At 36.5% G+C, this 24992-nt stretch overlaps 1 protein-coding gene across 1 annotated transcript; it reads left to right on the top strand.

The window, feature by feature from the left end:
- The first annotated feature begins 55 nt into the window (after positions 1-55).
- On the top strand, positions 56-24464 carry PGAP1 (post-GPI attachment to proteins 1). Its single transcript, XM_026047993.1, has 27 exons — positions 56-131; positions 2451-2604; positions 4656-4831; positions 5415-5586; positions 6082-6242; positions 7021-7073; positions 7298-7364; positions 8606-8711; positions 9978-10033; positions 10109-10192; positions 10592-10641; positions 11947-11998; positions 12198-12275; positions 12917-12992; positions 14376-14449; positions 14541-14592; positions 15412-15478; positions 15897-16005; positions 16383-16421; positions 17458-17551; positions 18070-18160; positions 18413-18610; positions 20276-20411; positions 20867-20917; positions 22036-22259; positions 22635-22739; positions 23642-24464. Exons 1-27 carry the CDS (start codon positions 99-101, stop codon positions 23778-23780), a joined length of 2697 nt encoding a protein of 898 aa, XP_025903778.1. The 5' UTR covers positions 56-98; the 3' UTR covers positions 23781-24464.
- The last annotated feature ends 528 nt before the right edge of the window (positions 24465-24992 follow it).

Raw genomic sequence — 24992 nt, 5'->3', positions numbered from 1 at the left:
TGGGGCGCGCGGCGGCGCTCTGGTGCGGCGCGCTGGCGGCGCTCGCGCTGCTGGGCGCGCGCGACGTGCTCTTCCTCTACGAGGAGAACCGCTGCGGCATGACCTACATGTTCGAGTACCCCGAGTACCTGGTGAGTACCCGAGTACCCCGGGAGTACCCGGGCCGGCCCGGCCGTGGGCGGCGTGAGGCGATGGCGGCGCCGCGAGCTGTTGCTGCTGCGCTCGGGTGCGGGTGGGAAGCTGCTCAAAGCACCTTATTCCTGACGCCCCTCTTAGGGGCGTTTTCTGCGTTTTCTCTCCGGTTGAAACCATCCCCGCACTCCCATGCCGTCCCCCGCAGGTCGTGAGTTTAATTTCATGGGATTCGTTCTTTCGTGTCTCATAGCGCAGTTTACCTCAGAGCAGAGCTAATAAGTCATGGTACCGTTTTCAATCTCTTCCCCTCATTTTCTACGTCTTTTCTTACGAAAGCGGCGGAGTTACCGCATCTGCGATTAACTGGCCCTGTCCGGCTTAGCTAAAGGGAGTCAGGATTTAACGGCGACAACTCCTTTGTAACTTAATTTCCTTGGGAAGCGAGGCAAAAGTCGAAGCCAAAATCTCAGTGCTGGAAAAAGTTTCTGTAGGTCGTTATAACAAATTATACAACCAAAGTCTCGGGAATCCGACTTTAAGAGCAATATCATGAAATATGATATGTCTTACAGAGGGGGAGGGGGGAAGGGAGGAGTGTGGGGGGAAAGTTTGGCCAAAATCACCTGCTTTACAGGTGAGAGTGAGAAAAAATCATCCAAAATAGACATGTTTCTAGTTAGAACCTAGTCAAGTCCATTATGTGCTCATTTGCTCTTTATGTGCTCCTTGAAACTCTAAAAAATCTGTATTCCAACCCAAATCCCCCCCAAAATCCACCTCCCCCCAAGTTGTTTTTTTTTCAGTTATTTCTTATTTCATCTAAAACAGTGTCATAGGATTCAAAGACTCCCGACACACAGGTTTAAGCTTTAATCGTCACTTAACTTTGGGTTCAAATAGTTTTTGTTATTTTCTTTTGGGGAATTCATTCATAATTCCATGAATAAATTCCGTGATTATGAGGTTAGATTAAATTACTAAATATTACATTATTTTTTTCTTTTAATCAAGGAAATACGACCTGACATAGAAATATGATTAAGCCAAAGAAGGGGGATGCCTTTTTAGATTGGATCTTATGTTCTTTAAAAACTAGACTGCTTGTCACTAGCACTAAGATCTCACCGTGGAAAAATTCTGAGGTGGCTGCTGCTCTTGTGTAAATTTTCATTACAATTTATAATTATATTTTTTGTAAAAAATAATCTAGTAGAGTTTGTACTGAATGTAATTTAAGAGGATTTGCACTGTATGTGTAATTTACCCTAGCATACTAATTGTTATCCCTCAGTATCATCTGACAGTCACCTAAATAATTACATTCTAGAGGTTTCGCCTTTCCATCAAATAAAATACCTTATTCTTTTTCTGAGTTATGTAATATTGCAAAGAATTCCAAAATCACTCAGCTATAATAAGTATAATTAGGGCCACTGAAATGTCTGAAATGTCCCAGTTTCTGCTTGGGAATTCTCATGTCCTTAGAGAATTCTCCATTTTTTGACACTACTTTTTTACCCTTAGTGTCATGGTAAATCTGGTTAAAAGACTGTGCAGCTTTGAGATACATATTTGCAGTTCTTTTTCTGTTTGTTTCCAAACTTGATCAAATTGATTGCTCTTTCAAGTAAGTAGCCATTGCCACTCGTGCAGGATAATGCAGACTAATGTCTACTTAAAAAATATTTAATACTTCATTTTTATTTTATTTTTAAAACAAAATCTGATGCAGCTTCTCATTCTGTATAGACTAAAAACAGTATGTAAAACATAACCTGAGTAATATGTATGACTAGATGGCCACTATATGTTCCTGTGTGCAACAATGTAAACTATGCACTTCGTTTCTTAAAGTTTGTGTAGGCACTCGGAAACAAATAGGTCGTAGTTTTCCAGGCACTTGCACCTCCAGGGAACAGTTGCCTCTACTTGCTCAGAAAATCCATTTCCCAAATAGATTGAAGTTGCATTTAAATTTCAGAAAGTATTGCGAAGAGTAGAATATTAGCTAGATAAGCTGCAAAAATTAAGTACTAAAATGTACTGTACTTTTTTTTGATGCTATATCAAAAGTAGTATTCATAGTATTCATGTCTGCTATGAGAATTCAGTGTCATGTTTCCATACTTGATAGTTTTTAGGAAAACCTTGATATTTACAACTGCTTTTTCAACTTTTAATTCAGCCTTTTAATAAGGATAAATTCTCCTGTCTTTCTTGTAGTTGCCTATTTGTGTTCTAAGTCCTTCAATGTGTTTTTAGGTGATAGAAGATATTGTTTTGATTCTCTGTTGCATTTTTACATTTCACAACAGAAAATAAAATTACCAAAAAAAACAGCGAGACGTTACCCAGCGTATGAACTCTATCTCTATGGAGAAGGAAATTATGCTGAAGCCAACAAAAATCTGATACTGACAGGAATTCCCGTTCTCTTTCTCCCTGGAAATGCTGGAAGCTATAAACAAGGTAAGCAATTAGCTAGATTATGTTTATGTTACAAACAGCTCTAATAGTTATCAAGTGTCAAGATGTCAAGAAACTTTCTGTTTGAAGTAACATTGACAAAAGTCACGTTGTTCGGCCCTATAGGGGAAAAGATGCCCTTGTTGGTCAATGTCAAAGAGGTACAAGACCTTATTTTGTTCAACAAGTTGGTTGAGGAGCCTGGGCTATAGTATTTTTTCTGGCCTGAGATTTCGTAAGTTTGGAAAGCTGGAAAGCCCCTTTTCCTCGTCCCTCCCTTTTTCCTCATCCCCCTCCATTTGTTTTGGTCCCCACTTGCCAAATTGCAATGAATTACTGAAAAATATACTAAGTTTGTAGAATGAATTCTAAGATTCCATAGCTTCAACTTAGCAGATCAGTCTCATTCAGGATGTATTGTTAGTCTAAAATAAGAAGAACTATGGTGAACAGTATTTATCTTTCTAGTGGTTTTTACATAAATGTCTTTACTCAGCCTGCATGCTGAGGGGTGGTCCTCTTGCAATGAAATTGTTTAACTGTATCTGTACATTTATTGCGCAGGACTGATAATATTTGTATTATACCACATGAAGGCAGGTCAACACAATTCTGTGAGGCTAAGGCCAGATCTGTCCATAAGTCTCATGTGTGCTGGCAAAAACGTCACTGTTTAGTACTTGAGTTTTCTAGTAGAAGGGCAACGTAAGGAGTTTCTGAGCAGACACTGCACACAGAGCTCAAGTTTTCTCCCTTGAAATTGGCTAATCCTTCATGTTTTTCAATTAGTAGGCATCACCCATGCTTCGGTGTTATGAACAAGCGTTCTGCTTCCTTTAGGAACCTCTCTGTAATTCCTGCTTATCTGGGAACCACCATCTGTTGCTTGTTCCGTGCTGTGGCAGCGCTGCGTTCTTGCTGTCCTTTGGACTGCAAGCACCCAATTGCTCGGGAATTGAACAGTGTTGTTATGAATCTGCCACAGATCTATAGTCTGTGACAGATCTTTGCCTTCTGATCTATGGTAAAACTTCTGTCCTTTGTACCGTGACTTCCAAGATATAAAGTTGAGGTACTCGGTCTTTTAAATCCACTTAGAAGGTGTTCTTAGTGATTGTTGACTTTAGTTGAAACTGGCAAAGTGGTTGACCGCAGTTTATGTTAGAAGTTCCCATCTACAAGTTAGAAGTCTGCAATTTGAATGTGTAAAAGTAACTCCTGCTCTTCATCCATTTCAAGCACTTCGATGTTCATTTGATATTTTAATTCCAATGTTTTCTTCCAGAACAAAGGTTCTAAAACACCAGCTCTGGAACTCCAGAGGAATCTAAAATCTACCTTGTGGCAGTCAGAATCGGGCAGATCTTTCAGGACATCATTAGTTTCCCTTGCAGAACTGTATATGGGCTTTTGAAATTTTCTCTTTTGCTTTCCTCCTTCTATATGATACTCTCTATTTGCGGCCACTACCTTTTCCACCTTGCCACGTCTGCATGGAAACTCGGTGACAATTCTGCACTGAGAAGTCTGAGTTAAACAGGGTTAGACAGAGAAGACAGGTCAGGAACAAGACCTTGCACATGGAATATTTTTCTCCTTCAAGATATTAGGTGGAAAGTGGATTTTGTTCTGCATTGTACTGCAAATTTTGTTGTGACATATATATTATTATATACATGTCTCATATTCTGATAATAGATATATTAATCAGAAAGTATTATACAAATGTGAAATAATTCAGACGTTTCCCATTTAAAATTTTGTTTTTATCAGAAGCTGGCAGATACTTTTGCTCCAGTTATTTCTATCTTCAAAACTTGTAAAACAAGTTCAATTGAATTTTAGAAATAAAAAGTAAATGGATTATTTGCTTTTGTGTGTCCTTTCATCCTTTTTTATTAGTCTTATATGTGACTTTTGAAAGAGCAATGGATTTATGATGGAACAATGATTAACATACGTTGCATAATGGGATATTTATTTATGTATTTTTCTACTGATGAAGATGTCGGAAGAGTTTAATCACTCCTTGATTATGTGATTTCTTTTCTTAGTACGTTCTCTTGGCTCTATTGCACTTAGAAAAGCAGAAGATATTGATTTCAAGTACCATTTTAATTTCTTCAGTGTCAACTTCAATGAAGAATTGGTTGCATTGTATGGAGGGAGTCTGCAAAAACAGACCAAATTTGTGCATGAGTGCATAAAAGTAATCCTTAAGTTGTACAGGGTAAGTGGTGAAATAAACTGAACTGTGTTTTGCATTTGGGCATCTGAGCTGCCTATTCTGAGGGAAAACTGAAGTGGTGATTAATAAGGGAGGGGAACTTTTATTTATAGTGTATGTGGTAGTAGCATGAGTGAGAAGTGCTATTTTTTTTATTAGATTTTTCTCTCTTGTCACAATCCCTGAATCTTGGATAAGTTCTATATTGTGTTTATAAACAAATACATACTCATTGTGTGCTTTTTTGTATTAGAGACATAAACTTTCTCTAGCTTATTGAAAGATTTTATATTAAATCAACTTCCATCTAGTTTTCAGCAAAGTTCTCTGCTAACCTATGTCCAGAGGAATCTCATTAAATATAACAAGGTGAAGTTTCTGATTATTTTATGGGCTTTTTAATCTTTGAGCTGTAAATTTCATGCTTAGCATAGTTTTTGAGGTAGCAGCTAAATGTGTAGCAGCTAAATGTGGGCAGGCCAAGTGGGTTTTAGAGTGGGGAGGGAAAAAGGCTGTTAAGCAGATGAGACGTGGTCCAACCCTATTGTCATATTATTGTCCCCTTACTCTTTGTTCTTTGTTTAAGGATCGAGAGTTTGCACCGACCAGTGTTGCAATAGTGGGTCATTCCATGGGTGGTCTCGTTGCAAGAGCCTTGCTTACGCTGAAGAATTTTAGACCTGAACTTATAAACCTCCTTATTACACAAGCCACACCTCATGTTGCACCTGTAATGCCTTTAGACAAATACCTTACCGGTGAGTGTTGCATTTGGTCTGATTACTTCGTGTTTCCTTATTGATCCTCTCAAGTATTAGTTGGTGAGATTCTGGCAAAGAACTCTCTATGCAGAGCAGTCTCTTTATACAAAAACAAGCTCTAGCTCTATCACTTTAATCCATTTCTTTGTTACTAGAACTACGCTGTCTATTTTGTGACACTGTTAGGGGCTTGAAAGCTGATGGGGCTGAAAGCTGAAGCAACCTGCAAGATCAGGAATTTGCAGTGCGTGTTTCTGTGGAAGACGTGTTTGTCATTCCCAAGGAGAGAGAGATGGGAGTGCTGAATATCGAAATTTTGCTTGTATAGATGTATAATGCATCACTTGGCTTCCTGTTACGAATCAAAATTGGTAATGGGACTTGAATGCCCTCAGGATGCCCAGAATTAAATATTTCTGTGGCTTTTTATATATAAAATAAATCTATGGGGAAATAGTGGTTGATTTTTTTCTTTTGTAATATATTTTATAGATTTTTATACAACTGTAAACAATCATTGGATTCTGAAGGCCCAAGATTTAAGGAATTTAACTACCCTTTCTGTGGCGGGAGGATTCAGAGATTATCAAGTTCGTTCTGGATTGACTTTTCTGCCAAGATTAAGTCAACATGACAGTGCCTTATCAGTTGTGGTAAAAAGAAAAATATATATATATATTTTTGCTTTGCATGCATAGCTGACATAGCTATGTTAGATAGCTATGGATGTAGTGTGTGTCTTATAGCCTATATCTGCAGCATAGCAAAATTAAGCATGAAAATATTACATGTGGAAATACAGAATAGATGGCTTTAAAACTGTAAATACTTGATGTATTCCAGATGTGACAGAAAAAAATGTGATTTCCTGCCTCTGTTTACTACACAAGGCAATTCTTACATTAATTCTGGCTTAAACATAACTCATCTGAAATAGTTTGTTTCCCTTCTTGTTTACTGTAGTGTAAAATGCAACATATGCACTTTTGCAAAGGAATAGCTAGAGAGTATCCACTTCTTTCTTAGGATATTCTAATATTCCTTTCTGTTGAGAATGCCCTTCTCAGCTTACTTTCAGCTTTCATTCATACCCTTCTTTTCTGCTGGGATCACTTATTTAAATCGTGAATTTAGTCATACAAGCAATGTTTGAAGAACTTTCTTATTAAGTTCCCACTATACTGGTTTGTGCCTTTTCAACATTAGTCTCTGCAAAATCCAAGTCTTTACTAAGGTGATTAAGATTTTTGGCTAAAAAAAAAAAAAAAGTTACTTTGATGTATCTGCCTCCCTGAGGTTTATAAGATAAACTCTTTTCCTGTCAATAAGTACCAAAGTATGTTTATATCAGGAGGGAGGGGAGAAATATTGCTAAATGTTTGAATGTTGAATAGTAACAAAATCTGATTTTCTTTTTCCTTCCCAAAACAGAGCTCAGCAGTGCCTAGAGCTTGGGCCTCGACAGACCACCTCTCCATAGTGTGGTAAGCTAATGGAAGGAGAGGCAAGGGACTGACATCTCTCTCTTCTCTGCTCTTAGTAAATAGCACTATAAATTTGCTTCAGTGTACTATGCATATTTCTTTTGGCCATTCTTTCTCCTCCCTCAACTCCCACCTTATTTTGCTTGCTGTTTGTTTTCCAAGGAAATCTGAAGATGTTTCTAGGAAGTTATAACTTTCTTTATTCTTTTTTACTCTTTTTTTAGGTGCAAAGAATTGATCCTGGCTACAATTAGAGCTCTTTTTGACCTCATAGATGAAAACACAAGGCAGGTTTGTATATGTATAATACCTGTCACACTTTCTGTATCCATCCCAGAATGTTTAGTTAATACTTAATTATTCAGGGCGTGTATCACTGTATTATGCAGAACTTCTTTTTTGATTATTCTGAGTTGTGCAGAGAAAATTGTTGCCTTTTTGATACCAATCACTGAAAACTCATTTGTCTTTGGGTTATTTGAACAATGTGTTAGAAATAATTAAGAGTTGACCCAGTTTTTAATGTTGACAAGTTGATGTTTTATCCTGGAGTGAGGACTGCTCTTTTTTTTCCACGATGAAACAGGTTTAATTGACCTTGCGCTGCAATAAAACAATACATATTGTCACCTGTGTAGCTTTTCAATGTAATCTCTCCCTGAGTTTAAATCACTCTCTATAACCATTTTACAGAGGGTGAAGAAGTGTTAAACTTTAACTTGGCTATAGGTTTCCGATTATATTCCACATATGATGTTGTTATGATGGCCAGAAAGTACCTATATTCTTTTGCAAATGACATTAAATAAAAATAAACTAAAGTGGAATAGTAGTATTAAAAAAAAAATAATTTACCTTCAGTTTCTATGAGCTTTTGCTTTGCTAAATAATATCCAGCATTTTACCTCTTGAAAACTGTATGCTCTCTTCACTTTCTGATACCTTATGGAGCAATAAACAAGGAGAACTGAGATTAAAGTTTAGAGGTTGGAAATAGGCAAGAATAGAGCCCCATACATAGAAGAGGAAGGATTTCAGGTTTGCTTTTTAAGTTTGCTTGGACAGAATTTGCTGATGTCACATTAATTTGTGAATTCTAGAGACAAAAAAAAAAGGGGGGCTACAGGTGTTCCAAAGCCATCTGGCAATGCACTGGAGATAAAAACTCTTCAGAAATCATTTGTAGTGGCTACCATGTTAAAAGTTGAAGGAGCAAAAATGAATCTGAAAAATGAGAATATGATTTTTAAAAGATCAAAGTCAAAACAACATGTAGATCTTGGAACTACTTGGGTTTTATAACATACTTGTCAACTTTCCCTACTGTAGTGATTGATCATTGATGGCACTGGATTTGTTATTATTGGATTTAAAACAGAAGCAATGTACCATGTCTCTTGGTAATTCCTTCTTCCACTCTCCCACACAACACTGTTGGTGACTGTGATCTGATACTAGCTAAACCATAGAAATTCAGATTTATTTATTTATTTATTTATTTATTTTAAAACTCAATCTGCTATTTTTTTAAGATAACTGAAAATCCAAAGAAGAGAATGTCAGTATTGAATCACCACTTTGTGAGACATCCAGCAAAACTATTTGAGGAAAATCCTGAAGCTTTCACAGAACTCACAGGTATGCAGCAGTTTCCTTTTAAGCAGGATTCAGTGATGCTCTTTGCTCAATAGTTAATCTTCTCATTCACAAACTTCAGAAACTAATTCTCCTGATCTTTAGGCATTTCTGAGATGGTTGTAGACATGAAAAATCAACTTTTGTATGGTGTTCCAGCATTAAATGGGATCTAAGGAGTCGGAGCGAGAATGCGCATGATATTTTAATGTTCCTTAGATTCCACAAGGCAAGCAGGAGTCACAGTTATAACAAGGTGTCAGTAAACAATCTCAGAAATTGAGAATAGCTGGCTAAAAAAGTTAATACTCTCTAAAATAAGTCTACATCACTTGCTTATGAGAGGGCTTTTATCGGTGTTGCAGAGCCACTGTGTCTGTTTGTTGGGGTTTTTTTTTTTGCAACTTGTGGAAATTCTGGTTATTTAGAATTGTTTCCTCAGTGACTGTCTTTTCTGACATAACAGGATAAAATGGGCTCCACATTGATGGTTTCCTTGTAACCGTTAAAATAAAGACGAGCAATTTTGACTGCATGGAGTCCTGGAAACTAAACAATTTTGTAGGGCAGAACTGCTGAAGTAGACTAAGCTGAAGAAAAACATTTTATTTCAGACTTTTTTCCTAATGTTAAAATATTATAGAAGTATTAAGAAAGCCTGGACTTTTTTCTCTGGTTTTACTGCCCTGGTATAAAAAGGCATTAACTACTGGAATGAGTCCGGTAGAATACCACCAAAATGGCCAAATATTTGTGTCTTCCTCTTTCTGTCACCTTCTTGACACTTACTTGTGATAACTTTTTACTCAGTTACATAGAAGAAAAGTATTAACCTTTTTGTGAGAGAATTTACATTGTTAGTACCTCTCTCTGTGGTATTCTTTCTCTTCAGATATATCTTTTAAACTCCTGGTATTCAGCTCATCTTTGACTTGCTTCTATGCAGATTTCTGTATCAATTTTCTTGAAAGGGTGACAAGAGCAAAATTTAAGAGTGTTTCTAAAGTGTCCTTAGCATTAAAGGGCCCCTTTACCCTATAATTACACTAGTATTATTCACATTCTTATCTTTTTTTGTTTTCTTGAAGCTTTTGTTTCAAGATCAATGGGTGTGTGATTGTGGCTCTTTTTTTTATTTGTTTGTTTTGTTTTGTTTCTGTGGTGATTAAAGCTTGGAAAGCTTAGGGTCTTTTTGAGGATAAGACAAGACTTGGAAATAAGAAAAAATAATTTCTGCAGCATGACATGTAAAAACATATTTATTTTTAGGAGCTTTCATGTGGATTAATGTCAAAACCTCCAAATGGACCTATTCAGCATACAATGTAAGTAATATTTTTTTCCTAGATGCATTTTTATGTTTATTTTCTTTACTAATGGTCTTTGTTTTTTCTTTTTAGGATTCTGAGGGAAAATACTTCACATTTCCTCTTGCAAGTCACAGAAAATCCTACAGTCACATTTACTGTCAAAATAGTATGTTGGTGAGAAAATACTTTTTAAAATTGTTTATTTATAAAGCTGTATTGTTTCAATTTACACTCTCTGCAGTCTTAGGACAATTTAATGAATAATAGTTTAAATTACTGACCTCCATTTACACTCACAGCCTAATAAATTGCTGGTCTACTTCCTATTTTAGCACCTTGTTAAGTAAGTTAAGTGCAGCAAGTTCACTATCAGAGAATTCTAGAACGATTGCTGATGTCTGGTGTTCCAAAATGTCACTTGCCTCTGTGTAAGTTTTGGAGTAGATTTTCAGCATTAACCCTTAAATTACTTCGACTAAATAATTTATATATGCATATATATATATATATACATATACACACACACACACACACCCCTTGGTAATGTACTATCTTATGATATTGATTTTCCAGGACACAAATAGCTGGATTTATGGCTGTGTAAGCAGCAATTCATCCATGTGGTAAGTATAAATGCTTCCTGTTTTTACTTAGCTAGATCCTATAAGGCTATATTTGGGTGTCGAAGCACGTAAAATATACCAGCTTAGGAAGGAAGAGATTGGAAAGAAGAGTAAAATTATTGCTCTGAATAACTTGTGAGTTTTCTCTGTCGTGAGGAACATGGGAAAGAATAGGCTTTATCAAAATCTCTTTAGACTCTTGTGATAGAAGACATCAGGTGGCACTCAAAGCCTTCGGAAGAATAGCACTGAATGTTGTGCTCTGTTGCTCTTTATTTTTTTGTAATATTCCCAAACTGTTGCCATATGAAAATAATTAGAAATGAGGAAGATACTGTGATGATTTGAATCAGGTCATTAAAATCTATTTTTCTCGCTGGCTTAGCTTTACCATTTTGAACTCTTCTCAAAGTAAATTCAATCTACATTTTCGATCAAGAAAAGCTTCCACGTGCAACTGAGCCAGTGCAGATTTATCTGTGCTGAGGCCCACAGCTGGTAGCCACGTGTCACAATTCCTTTTTCTCTGGCCCAAGGGCAAGTTGCCTATTACTGCTTTTGTATGCCCTTTGATCAGCATCAGGTCCAGGTTAGCCTAGTTCAGAACTGCTACATAAAACCTTATCTAATAGCAGTGGTTTTGCCGTGAACTTTGCTGTGCAATCAGGTAACACTATTTAGAAAAATGAAAGTATTCTGATATTCTAAAAAACATGCATCAGAATAGCTGAATGAATGTCCTGTTCAGTGTTAACTGAACATTAACTGAATTGCACACAACTAGAGAAGTGCTGCAATATATGCAACAGTAAAAACTGATTCAAGTGATATGTTGTGGGTGTTCATATAGGAAGAATGGATACTCTTGTGCCTTTTCTTTTTCCTTTGTCTTTTCTCTCTCTCTCCTTTTTTTTTTTTTTTTTTAAGATACTAATAAAACTGTATGTTAACTTAATGTCTCTGCTGTCTTGGCTTATTAAGAGTTTTCACTATATCTAATATAGTGGCTAATAACTGCTGTGTGTTGTGTGGGGCAAAGTTACAGCTTTGCTGCTTTTTTTTTTTTCTCAAAAACACTTGAAATGTATCTGTAATGTTTGGATGCGGTATTTGAAAGGCAGCATCTGAAATGATTAGAGTTTGGTAAGTTACTAATTTAGCTGAGAGTAGTAGGCACGTGTCCATAATTTGTAACCATGGGCATCTTTATGGAGCTGGAAAAAAGCTGCTATGTTAATCTGCTATTATAATTCAGTGCCTACGAAATCAATATGTTTAACCTTTCAAACACTTGTATCTTTGCAGCCTGGAAGCCATTGATTTATCCTGGAGAGCTGAGCTACTTCCATCTGTCAAGGTATTCACTGTTCCGTGCCTTGTAGCTGGAGAAGTGTTTGGTGGAGGAGCTAGGGATAGTTAGGGATAGACCAATTCTAAGCACAACTTTGAGATGTGCAATTGTATCTCAGAGAGAAGGGGCACAAAAGGTGATTTGGGAAGTGGGCAAGGGGAGAATTAAGTGATATGTTCACTAATTTTTTTTTTTTTTTTGATAGGTTGTAATACTGAAACTTGAGGATTATCCTTCTTTGTCCCATATTGTCATTTATGTACAACCCACGGTTGGCAATAAGGTAATTTTTTAAAAAATTTCTTTCTCAGAGTATTATTCCCAACTTTCAGATTCTCTTTTAGAAGGAAGATATAGAGCATTGGTTGTTAAATCAATTCATAGAGGGATTTTTGGAGGCTTTTATTCCTTGATTTTGTAATATTGTCATTTCCTAAATATTTAGCTTTTTGAACACTCAGTTCTCTTATCCAGCATAGCAGAGAACACTGTGGATATCTGAAGCCACCTGACATATGTTCTGGAGCATGTGCTACAGGTGGCTCAGCAAGGTCTGACACTGCATATAACATGGTAGAGCTGTGCAGAGTTAGTTCTATCAGAGGAGTGAGCGCATCAACTGTGGAAAAAGTCTTAGGTGATCTACCAGGCCTTTCTGTAATGCAGATCCAGTGTTTCTGCATCTATGGCACAATCCAGGAATTTGCTCACCACAATCTCATTTTATTTTAATTTTAATTTTCGTTTACATGAGTACCTTCAAGTAGTTGTGCCAAAGATGCCTTGCAGTTGAATTAATGTAGAATGCTCTGGGTAATAGTGAAAAAGAAGATAGGTCATTTGTGAAACTATATCTGCTGAGTTGCATTTCAGTGTTTAAATCTCTTAAACTTACAAAGTGTATTCATTCCTTCTGAATTGCAGTTTACTTTGGACTGTGAATTCTTCAAAGAGGATTCCAGAACAGTGCAGCTTCCTGTAACACATCTTTTTTCTTTTGGTAAGTAGCCAGCATGGCTCCTTTCTTTTGGCAGGAGTAGCCAGCATGGATTCACCAAGGGGAARTCCTGCATGACTAACCTGATCACCTTCTATGAAGGGGTGACTAGCTGGATAGATGAGGGCAGAGCGGTAGATGTGGTCTATCTGGATTTGAGCAAGGCTTTTGACACTGTCCCTCACAGCATCCTCGTAGGCAAGCTCCGAAGGTGTGGGATAGATGTGTGGACGGGGAGGTGGATTAGGAATTGGCTCGATGGCAGGGTGCAGAGAGTGGTTGTCAATGGTGCGGAGTCCAGCTGGAGGCCTGTACTTAGTGGTGTCCCCCAGGGGTCAGTTCTCGGTCCGGTCCTGTTCAACTTATTCATTAACGACCTGGAAGAAGGGCTGGAGTGCTCCCTCAGCAAGTTTGCTGATGATACCAAACTGGGTGGAGTAGCTGATAGCCCTGAGGGCTGTGCTGCCATCCAGAGGGACCTGGACAGACTGGAGGAGTGGGTGGTGAGAAACCTCATGAGGTTCAACAGGGGCAAGTGCCAACGGGATCCTGGGATGCATTAAGAAGAGCGTCTCCAGCAGGTCGAGGTAAGAGATCATCCCCCTCTACTCAGCCCTGGTGAGGCCACATCTGGAGTACTGTGTCCAGTTCTGGGCTGCCCAGGACAAGAGGGATGTGGAGCTGCTGGAGAGAGTCCAGCGCAGGGCTACGAGGATGATCAGGGGCCTGGAACATCTGCCCTATGAGCAAAGGCTGAGGGAGCTGGGCCTGTTCAGCCTGGAGAAGAGGAGGCTGAGGGGGGACCTGATCAGCGTGTATAAATACCTCAAGGGAGGCAGTGAGGAGGAGGGGGGCAGCCTCTTTTCAGTGGTGGGCAGGGATAGGACTAGAGGAAATGGCTTCAAACTGAAGCATCGGAAGTTCCACAGGAACTTAAGGAAGCATTTCTTCACTGTGAGGGTGACAAAGCACTGGAACAGGCTGCCCAGAGAGGTTGTGGAGTCTCCTTCTTTGGAGATCTTTAAAACCCGCTTGGATGCAGCCCTGTGCCACGTGCTCTAGGTGACCCTGCATGAGCAGGGGGGTTGGACTCGATGACCTCTGAGGTCCCTTCCAACCTTGGGCATTCTATGATTCTATGATTCTATATCATTTTACTCAGGGAAAGCTACTAGTACAAACATTTGGGGAGTAAGTTTTCCTCAAAATTCCAAAAGCTGTCTGGGAGGGTTATTTTATTAAATTTAATACATCCCACTTACCCAGGGGTGGGAGAATTTTGGGTTTTTTTTTTTTTTTTGGCTAACAAAAATAGAGGCATCTAGATCTCCATGTAATTCTCAAATCATTTCGTTTAGCCTATGATAATAACATGTTCTTTCGCAGGGCTTTCTTCAAGGATAATTCTGCTAAATTCAACAGGCTTACTTTACAATGTACGCCTCCAGCATTTTAACCAAGTAAGGCCACTACTTAAAACTTTAAGTTAATGTAACCACTATTTGGACAACATAAGCAAATACGTGTATCTATATATTTGTTTTATTTTAGATATATCAAGCTTTCAAAATCTATATAGAGAGCCATTGCCAGTTACCCAAAGGTAAATATACGTTCTCTAGAAGTATATTTATTTCAAAGAAAATCATAAATCTTGAAAATTCTCAAGATGTTTGTCTCTGCAAATTTCAATCTTATGTAAAGTGGTTTAGGCAGTGCTGTTATAATCTATTCAACTCTGTCTACTAATATTTTTCACCTTTCACTTTTTTTTGGAGGGGAGGAGAAGTTGGGGAGGAGGAATTCAAAGCAAACAGGGAAATAATTCCTTTGCTAAGAAGCAAACTGACATGAAAACTGGCACTTTCAACAAGATTGTTATGTTGAAAGTATTTTTCAGGAGTAGATCATTGGCTAGGATTGTCTTTATTTTAGTGCTAAATATGAGACTTCAAGTTTGATGTTGAGCTACATGAACTCAGATAGATTGGAAGCTAAAGAACTTGTTTAAAAAATACAGAAATTCTCTTATGCCTGTCCTGACTAAGTAGATTCTGTATAATGGTCTGTGGTCTATGTGACACATTTGTATAATTTGCATTTTTTTAATTCTTATGGCGAAGCTAGGCCAAACTTTGCATATATATATAGTGTGTGTGTGTATATATCGTATATATAAGTATATATACACTATATATATACATACTTTTTGTATACTTTATAGATAGTGTATGTATATAGTGTGTGTGTGTATATATAGTATATCAAGTAACACTATTAATCTGTCTAACTATGCATGTGTGATTGGATGTAGTTTTAAGAAAATGGCACATGGCAAAGGCTTGTTTGCTTCACTGAGTTTTTGCAGACACTTGCCACATATTGTTCTTAACGATAAAATTTGAATTATTTTTCTTCTCAGAAAGAAAACCTAGTGTTTACAGACTTCATATACCCTGGTCACATGAAGACTCAATAACTGTAGCTAAGTAAGATTTTTAATAGTTCTACTTTATTTCTTTTTGAAGAGGGTTTCCATACTTTGGTGGTGATATTTCTGAAGAGAGATTGTTCCTCTTTCAAGAGAAATGTTTGGCTTCTGCATCTTTCCCTCATTTATCATTCTGCCCTAGTTAACAAAGAAGCTCATCTGACTTTTCCTCAAAATAAATATACCTACTAATAGATCTACTGTTTTCTTAAGAGTCTGTTCTGAATTCCAAAAAACGGAAGTCACATCTTCTGGTCTGAAATTTTCAGCATGATGCTTGAGGTCTTTTTGGTACGTAAGAGTAGGTTATGCAGGAAGAAGCAGCAATACGTAGCATGAGGGCAATCAGAAGAATGTCATTTATTTGGCTTTTTTGGTGTTGAGTAAAAGAGTCACCAGTTAAGTTGCTATTTCAGAGTTCCATCTTCTACTGAGATCTCGGCAAAACTGCAGAGTGCACAACCTGAAAATGAAAGCAGTGTTCCAGTGTTAAATATTTACTCTTCCTCTGACTGTCAGTATGAGGTAATACAAATGTGCTTTATAGCTTTTTAGTGTTTTATAGTTCGTGTGTGATTTTTTTGGCTTTACCTTAGTCTTTGAAATTATGTAGATAATTAATCAAAACAAACACTAATCAAATGTAAACATGGGCTGTTTGTGTGTTTTTTGAGTGTAGTGCATGATAAAAGTACTTTGCAAATGTTGGAATAGTACTGCATGTGGGATAATTTTTTAAAGAAAACTTTGATATAGTTTGCTTTTGTTAACTTTTGTCACTAGTAAACTGGTGTACATCTAAATTGTGGGATTGCTATACTGTAATACATTAAGACTTTTGCAAATGTGCTTACAGTTTTTCAGAATAATACTCAACAAATTGCTGTTTTTTGTTTATCAAGGTAATCCTGAAGACATCACTTTTACAGATTCTTGGGCAAGTAAGTAAACATTCTAATACTGGATGTTGTTTTTCTATAGGCGGTGCTTATGTGGTTTTTCCCTCTGCTCTTCTCCCCTTCCTCTGCCTGTTCCACCTTAAATTCCTACCTGGTGTAAAGATACTGTCAAAGACACTATATAATGTTAAATGTTGCCACTTAAGGCATCCTGCCCAGGCCTCAGCTTTTGGGATAGTAGAACAGTACTCTATTTAGAGCTGATATAAATGATTGTTCAGCATTTGGAATTATAGTTAATATCTGTAAGGGAATGAGAATGTAGGTCATCTTTAACTTGCCTGATAAATCAGATATATTCAGATTTGAAAATTATATTTGACATGAAACAGCAGTTTAAAAAGTCTAAACAGAACCTTTTTTAGCAAGTTTTCTTTGGTCAGACATGAAGAATACCTTTACACATAGGTAAGAGTAAAAATGGACTAGCTGCCTGCAGTCCTTGATTTTAAAAACTATTTAGTTCCCAAGCAACTAAAAGTAGTGCTGAATATTACTGACAAGTTTCTTTAATGTATGCATTTACAGAGAGTATTCTTAATTATGTTGAGCTTTCAGAATATGCTATCTGTATATACTTGGATGACATTTTGTGGCTAATGGAGCAGCAGGGAAGACAAATACAATATATGTGAAATGGCAGCTCTGAAAATGCTTTGCTCAAGGACATATGTAACTATATGCATGTATTGCTTGGACAGTGGCTTTTTGCTTTTGGTGTTTTTATTTAAGTAAAACACAGTTAATATGATGCTGTATTCTTCTCACCTCTTTCTTGACTGGAAAAAAAACTATGCTTTGGTCCTTGAACAAAACATGTGGGTAGCTGTTTATGAGACCTAAATGTTTTCTGTATTTAACCTGATTATCAAATTCTCATGAGCCAAGATGTGAAAGCATGTGCATCCTTTGAAACAGATTTTTCCAATGGCATTATAATGATTATTTGATGATAATATATGTGCGTGTGCCTGTACCCACATGCATATATAAAAGTCCTTATATCCTTGTCTTTCAGATAATAAGGTTCCATGGCTGTTCTCTCCCTGTCTATGTTGTTGCTAATATTCTTCTCACCTATGGGGGCCAATTAAACACACTGATATCAACAGGTAACTTTTTAGACTCTCTTTCATATCACAGTTGTTTTCCATCAGTAAATTAGATTGAGTAATTTCATTAAGGACTAGTTTCTTTGGTCGTTTTGCTTTGGTAATTTTTTCTTCTGTTAAATAGGACTGTATTTGTCATCTGTGCACTTCAGCCTCAAAATTGTTTGTCAGCAGTTCTCCAAGGATGGTTTCTAGCAGTGTTAGACTTAGTGTTTTTCTCTTCTATCCCTTCCTTGTAAGTGATTGGTGTTTTACACAGTATTGTGATATTAATAGAAGTTTGCATAAAAGTACATGTAAAAAAATAAAATATATTGCTGATAGGCACAAAATACCTCGATCTTGCACAAAGATGAGATTTGCAGGATGGCTTTTTTAGACATGCTTTGTGACAAAATGCAGTTTATCCAGCTTTAAAGTCAACTTCTAAAGTCTTAATTTACTTTCTATTGTTGAGCTTCTTTGTTAAAGCTGATGACAAAGTATTAATTATTACTGCTTTCTGTTCTTGATTCTAGGCCATTGTTCAGAATTTCCCCTCGAACTCGTTAGGACAGCTAAACCCTACAAAGTAGACCCTATTATAAGCATTGTTGTGTTTCTGCTGGGGTAAGTTTGTAAGGTGTTTTTTGTTTTGTTTTCTTTTGGGGGGTGTTTTGTTTTTGTATTTTTTTAGCAGCTTCCAAATCAAAAATTTCAGGAAAACTATTGCAGGGGAAGAAGGTCACTTTGTTTGTATTCACTGTGGTCTTTTGACTGTGATTTTGTTTGGAAGGCTGCAGTAGGAAGAATAGTTCATGTTTATCACACTGTATTGGCAACTGGAGGTGATAAGTAACACTGCTTTCATGTTTTTGGCAGGTTTAACTGGTTTAGAGAGATATGGGATTCACTGTCACTACCAGAGGTGGATGCTGCAGTACTGAGTAGTCAGGATGCATGGTTCCCGCTTGTGTCCCTGATTCTATTTCTTTTTGGGACAGGCATTGCATACTGGAGTGGTGTATTTTTCTCTTCATCTCTGAGACTCTTCTCTTTGTTATGGTTAGCTCTAATAAGGTAAATCATCGTTATAATGATGCTCTTTTAAATGATCGAGACACTTTTTTTTTTTCTTTATTTGTTTCAATGCAAGTACTTGGGCAGATTAAATTTGGCAATGCAATTTGTATGTGGTTTTAGCCATCGCAATTTGTTAATGTTAAGTGCTAATGAAATATGTGGATTGCATTATATTCCTTATTGGACATCTTCAAAAGGGAATGGAAAATTGTTTCCTTCACTGTCTGCTTGAAGATTTTCAGTTTTTGAAGAAACCTTGGGGAAGAGAAAGCACCTGAACTATTTCCTTTTCATTCTAGGCTGCTCAAAATAAATATGTATTTGGAAAAGGGACTGCTAGCAGTGTAGTACTCCTTGTATTCCATAATGCAGACTGACACAAAACAAACAGGCTTGTGCAACACAGTTTTTTGGGACTTTAATTTCAGTCTTCAAGAATGATAGATTTTATAAGTGATATCTAAGAATGCCAGATTTTTATATATTTACAGATGAATCTTCAGATATGAAAGGAGGTTGAAAAGCAGTAAAGGAAGGCTAGAAGGCATTTTGGAAGAAGAAAAAATTAGTAAATTGGATAATGGGCCTAAGTATTTCAGTTTTTTTGACTGTTCTCATCTTGGTTCAGCCCTTGGCTAGTTTTGAGCCAAGAGAAATTTTATTTCGCTAGGTTAGTTGGGTTACTCAACTCAGCAAAAACACACTACATGGACTCTTTTCTGGGTTCTTCACTATTCTACATGTGTATTACACGTGTGTCATAAACCATTACATGCATTCTTATTAAATATGATAATAAAGAATATATTTCAATAAAGAATATGTTTACATAAATATATTCTTATTAAACCATTACATACCTTCTTATTTATAAAAGTACAGCAAATTCTAAGAAACTTCAGTAAAGTAATGAAGTGATTCCTTTTAAGTTTTGAATTTACTCTTATCACATTTTTGAGTTTTTTTTTCCTGGCTTAATTATTCTCTTTTCATTAAAGCTTTTGATTATTATAAAGCCCTGGTAATGTCTTGGGCGGCAGCAGCAAATTTTGCAACAGTATTTTTGTGCAGCCTGCCTGCAAGTGAACTAGTTAGTTCATTTTGGAATTCTCCTAGCATGGCTTCTGATCTAGCCCTGAATTTCTTGAAAACAACATTTGTTTTCTCTAAGCCATTCGAAAATAGATGATGTTTACTTGGATTTTGATCACAGGAATATGATCACAAGTCATTAATGAAATAACTTGTTCCCATCAACTAGCCGTCCTTTTGTGGTTGTTTTCAGTATTTGTTGCAAAGACTTAACATGATATTTCCTGAGTAGCATTTCTTCCATTTTTAGCGTCTATTTCAACATTGTATTTGCTAGTGCTTTGCGTTCACTAAACTGCTCTTCATGTTCCCAAATAAAATAGTGCATTAGTTAGACATACGTTCTCAGAGCTGTAAGACTATCTTGTTAGTTACTAATGAGAAACTGTATTAAAAAGGTAGCTTACCTTTGTACATGTTACACTTAGATAACTTGATTTTCCCAATAGTTAATCAACATTTAAGAATAATCGATTGTTCTCAGTCATTCCTGAAACAGAATCATTCTTTAAGCTTTGGAAATTTGATTCTAAGTGTTGAATAAAGTTTGTGTGTTTTTATCTTTTTTAGGCCTCCTGTACTGCAAAAAGATAGCAAGCTGATCACACCCCGAAGAGTGTGTGTGATGGTGTCTCTTGCTTTGGTTAGCTGGACCACTTGTGGTGCATTCGCAATACTCATTATTTATCTTCGATATGTGTTTAAGGTACTGACAGACTAAATGTTGGGGTCAATATTTGGTTAAAAAATGTTGTTTGGATTAACCCAGTGTTAAAAGCAAAGGTAAAGTTTGCCATTTTTTTTATTTAAAATAAATGTTATTACTCACAGAATTGAAATAGCTTTTTTGTGCTTATTGGGGACTTTCACAATTCTCTAATTTTTAGAATTATTTTGTTCTTATCAGTATTTCTTCCAAAAAACCAACACGGTACCATATAGCCACTATAATAATTCATATAAATATACTTTTTATCTGTATGTAATGTTATAAATGGTAACATAAGGTTACCCTGCAAAGGACTTCTCTCTGCTGACACTTCTGCAGCAAATTCTATCTGTGAAATGGGACCCAAAAAACTTTTTTTTTTTTTTTTAATTTGCTACAACTTTCATATGAAGAAACTCTTTAAAAAGTCAAAATGTCTTTCTGCCTTGCAGGTTATTAAACTGTATGCAAGTGTAAGAGCAGAACAAAACGTGCTTGATGGGGTAAGCTCATTTCCTGCTTGTTTTCAGAATAAATGATCAAAAATCATATGGCAAACCCGTATTATATGGCGACCGATATGTTAAGAATTGTTGACATCTTGCCTCGGTAGTACTCAGTTGGAAAGAAACTGAAAGATGCTGCAATGACTGGATGGATGTGAAAGCCTGGACAGGAGTATTTTCTTCCATTACATGTTACTTTTTGCATTCACTCTTTCACTGCAGCAGAAATATAAGGGTGTTTAGGAAGGAACGTTTAGTCTCTGAGCACATATGGAACAAATTTTTTCTGTCTAACTTGTGATATTTGTGTACATATGTATATCTAAAGAAATAAATTTAATTTCCAGATAATCATCTATACTTTTGATCAGGAGATGACAAATTAAAATGTTATTTTGAAGCTTCATGCATTTTCAACAGTTAACTGCAGTCTCACTCCATATCCACCTAATAAACTATATTTGTCACCTCCTGATTTTTTTTTTCAGTTGCTTTGACTTACAGGATCTAAAGTATCTGCATATGCTTTTAGATGTAATAACTACCTGCTATTTTTCTCAAACTTACAGTTAAAAAGCTATCTGCCAGGAAAAGTTGTTGAAAGGTTTCCGTATATTTGGGGGAGGAACATTTAATTGCATGCCACTATCTTTCTGTCATCTCCCTATTCTCTTACCTGTTGCTTTTTCTTTCTCCTCCTGTAGCTGAAAGCATATGCTTTCTCCTCATCAGTCTGATTTTGTTATTCCTACAACTTACATCTTACTCCCACTTGTGTTATCTTCTGAATTTTTTCCTGAATGATTATGTGTGATTTTTCACCCACATGCTTTATTATCCTTATTCTGTTCCTCCTCCTTGGAACTCCTTTTCCCATCGCTTCAATTGTGTCAGGGTATTTTCACTCTATTTTTTTTTCTTCCAAACACATATAAATTATTTTTGTAAGGAAAATTGCTTTTCTTTTGATGGCTTTTTGAGGGGTAAAGTGCAATCTTTCTTCTTAAATTACAGCTAATATGATAAAGTTTTTAAGCTAGTCTTTCCTGCCTCCTTCTCCAGCATGGACTGTTACCAACCAGAACATGTTTTCATAATTAGATTTTTATTTGCAGGATTCGGGGCACTCAAAAGAAGCCTCACAGAATGCCATTAGACACACAGTCAAAGAAGGGGATTCAGTAGATGGTGCATCAGAAGCAACACAGCCTCTCGGTGACAACAGAACAGTTGCTGAAGATGTCAACAGTCTTCAGATGCATGTAACAACCCTCAGTTTATTCACATGGATTATGCTGCTCAACTTGCCATCTTTGATTTATTGGCTAAAAAATCTCAGGTAACATCTTAAACTGCAGTTAAGGGGAATGTGAAAAAATGTGAACTTTTCTAACAAACAGGTAGTCAAAATCATGAATGCTCAGCTCTTTATTATTTACCTTACTGTAGCATCAGTCTCTAGTTGTTTATAATAGTTTTTCTGTATTAGCTCTCTTGTGTAATGGCATAAACGGGTGTTAAAAGAACTGATGATTTGTTGAGAACAGTGATGATTCATAAACAATTCAAAATCCAGCTGTGATGCCACATACATTATATGAGTGTCTGTATTGTCAGCATATGCTTGTTCCCCATCTGGATTTCAGAATTTCTGTAGTAGAATGCAGCCCCTTAAAAATAACACGCTTTTAAAAACAATTCACTTTTTTTGCAGGTACAATGTTAGACTTGATCCTGACCCATGTAGATCTACCGCTATTATCCTTGTCTCCATTTTAGAAATCCTCATCAATTCAAGCACTTCTGAAGTGAAATCAAGGTAGTGTAGCCTAATCTCCCATTTCTTTCTTGCTTCTTTCTACTACTTCCATTTCTGTGTGAAAGCTTTATATAACATGCAATACGTAGTTGTTCCGTCTGCACAGGGATTCATAAACTCATATGGTTAAATCTTAAAAAGAAAGACTAGATAAAATGTATGCAAGTTACCTGTGATTCAGGTACATGGGGAAAATGATTACCTCTATGTACCATATGGACGTAGATGGAGTATTTGCTATCTAAACAATCGGTTGAGTAAATAATAATTTACTGATGAAATTTTTATCTACAATTCAATTAATCCTTCCAAATATTATGGAATTCTAACGTATCTCCAAATATTATGGAATTCTAACATATCTTAGTGTAATTATAATTAGAAAGTGGCAATGAAAAGTGGAAGTTAAACCATTTTAGTCAGGTTCTTGTACCTTCCCCTTGCGAGTGCATTGGCAGCAGGGTAACCTCTGCCAAATGCAGCAACTTGGCACGTGCTGCCAAATTAAGCAACTTTGCACACTTTGTTTGGCAGACAGTAGGCCAGTGACTGCTCAGGTAGAAGATTTGGCAGTGTCCCAATAAATATGATGAATAATAAATAATATTGATTATTCTTTCACACAGCACCTGTTAATTCAAATGTTCTAAAACACCGCTTCTTACAGTGTTCCTGGGAGTTTTTCATAAGAATATTGAAAGCATTTTTAAAAGTCTGCCTTTTTGTGTAATTACTCTCGCTATAGAATTGGTATTGACCATTTAACCTATTGCTCTATTTAAAAGTGATCAAATCCTTGAAATCTAAATTTTTAAAATAAGGAGAAATATGTTGTTTGCTCATCTTGTGCTGCAGCTAAGGCTACAAAACTGGTAACACTTTTTTCTTATCTTATCTTACAGTAAACTCTTGAAGATAGCAGCCAAAGTTCCACTCCCTTTGTCTGTTGCGATGGTGGCCTTCGGGCGAATGCATTTATACAAAGTACCCCACTTTATCACTTTTTCTCTTCTTCTACATGTGTTGTGTTGTATTGTATAATGTTGATTTTGCATACAAAGAACAGTGCAGCCTAGAAACGAACAGTGGAGACACGGCAACTTTCAACAAAGAAATGCCGAGATTTATATAATCAATAATTAACATGATTTGGGAAAGACGATGGAACTGTGAATATCTTATGAAAATTTAAGAATGTGTTTCATGTTGCTTAGAAAACGTCTCAAGGTATTTATTTTTCTGACTGGGAAAAATAAAGTGAATTATGTGCGTGTGTAAGCACATAAATCTTTGTCTAACATCTCAATATTCTGTTTGCCTTGCAGAGACTTTTGATATTTCACTATACTTCTTTGTTGAAACAGAGTTTTTTTTTAAAATTCAGTATGCTGATACAGTGTGTATGTTTTGAACTTGCACCTTTTGCAGTTCTAACATATGCTGGTTAAGTGCTAAGTTTCAAGCACACTGTGACTATCGCAAAAACTACATAGCCAAGTATACTTTTAATCATTTTATGCTACTCTTATAAGCTGCCACTGTTGTGTCTGGGTAAACTAGAATGTACTGCTTCTACAGAACTGTTAATTCTAGGAAATGATTCGTTCAATCCGTTTAAACTGAACATTTGTGGGATAATTCAAAGTCTTACACATTTTACTTTTTGTGAGAGTGATGATAATGCTCTGTGTAGCTTTTTATTCAGGAAGGTTAACAGCAGAGTGGTGAGCAATTTGCAATAATGTTGTTTCAAAACATTGCCAGTTTTCTCTAGAATTTTGCAGTTGGGGCTTGCCCGTCCATAGAAGCAAGTCCGCGGTGCATTTGTGATGCTGTGCTGTGTTCAAGTAGACATGGCAGAAATTTATTCCTGGGCAGGGTAAATGGTGACACCACGGGCTTACTGTAAGTGTCCACACAGAATTCATGTGGAATAGCTGCAATATTGTATGTTTATGCCCTGCCTATGCTAAATTCCTTGTTTAGACACACCTTCAGTGAAAAATACTGACCCTTACTATTAGCACTGTATAAAGTATTATCTTAGTGCCTAGATGCTACAGTGACTGCCACGTATAACAATGCTCAAATTAGCTGTCTGTAGGGAAGTCTATCCCCTAGATATGCATTTGCTAACAGAAGAAATTCCCCTAGCCATTAGCTTAAAATGATCTATTATTATTAAAATGATGTGTTGATTCAGTGTAGAGATGAGGTTCTGTGTTCGCTGTCTCCACCATCTCTGAAGCATCT

The sequence above is a fragment of the Nothoprocta perdicaria genome, unplaced genomic scaffold, assembly GCF_003342845.1.
Source record: "Nothoprocta perdicaria isolate Ctin4 unplaced genomic scaffold, notPer1 scaffold_11, whole genome shotgun sequence".
NCBI lineage: Eukaryota > Metazoa > Chordata > Aves > Tinamiformes > Tinamidae > Nothoprocta > Nothoprocta perdicaria.
This window is presented reverse-complemented; position numbering and strand designations above follow the sequence as displayed.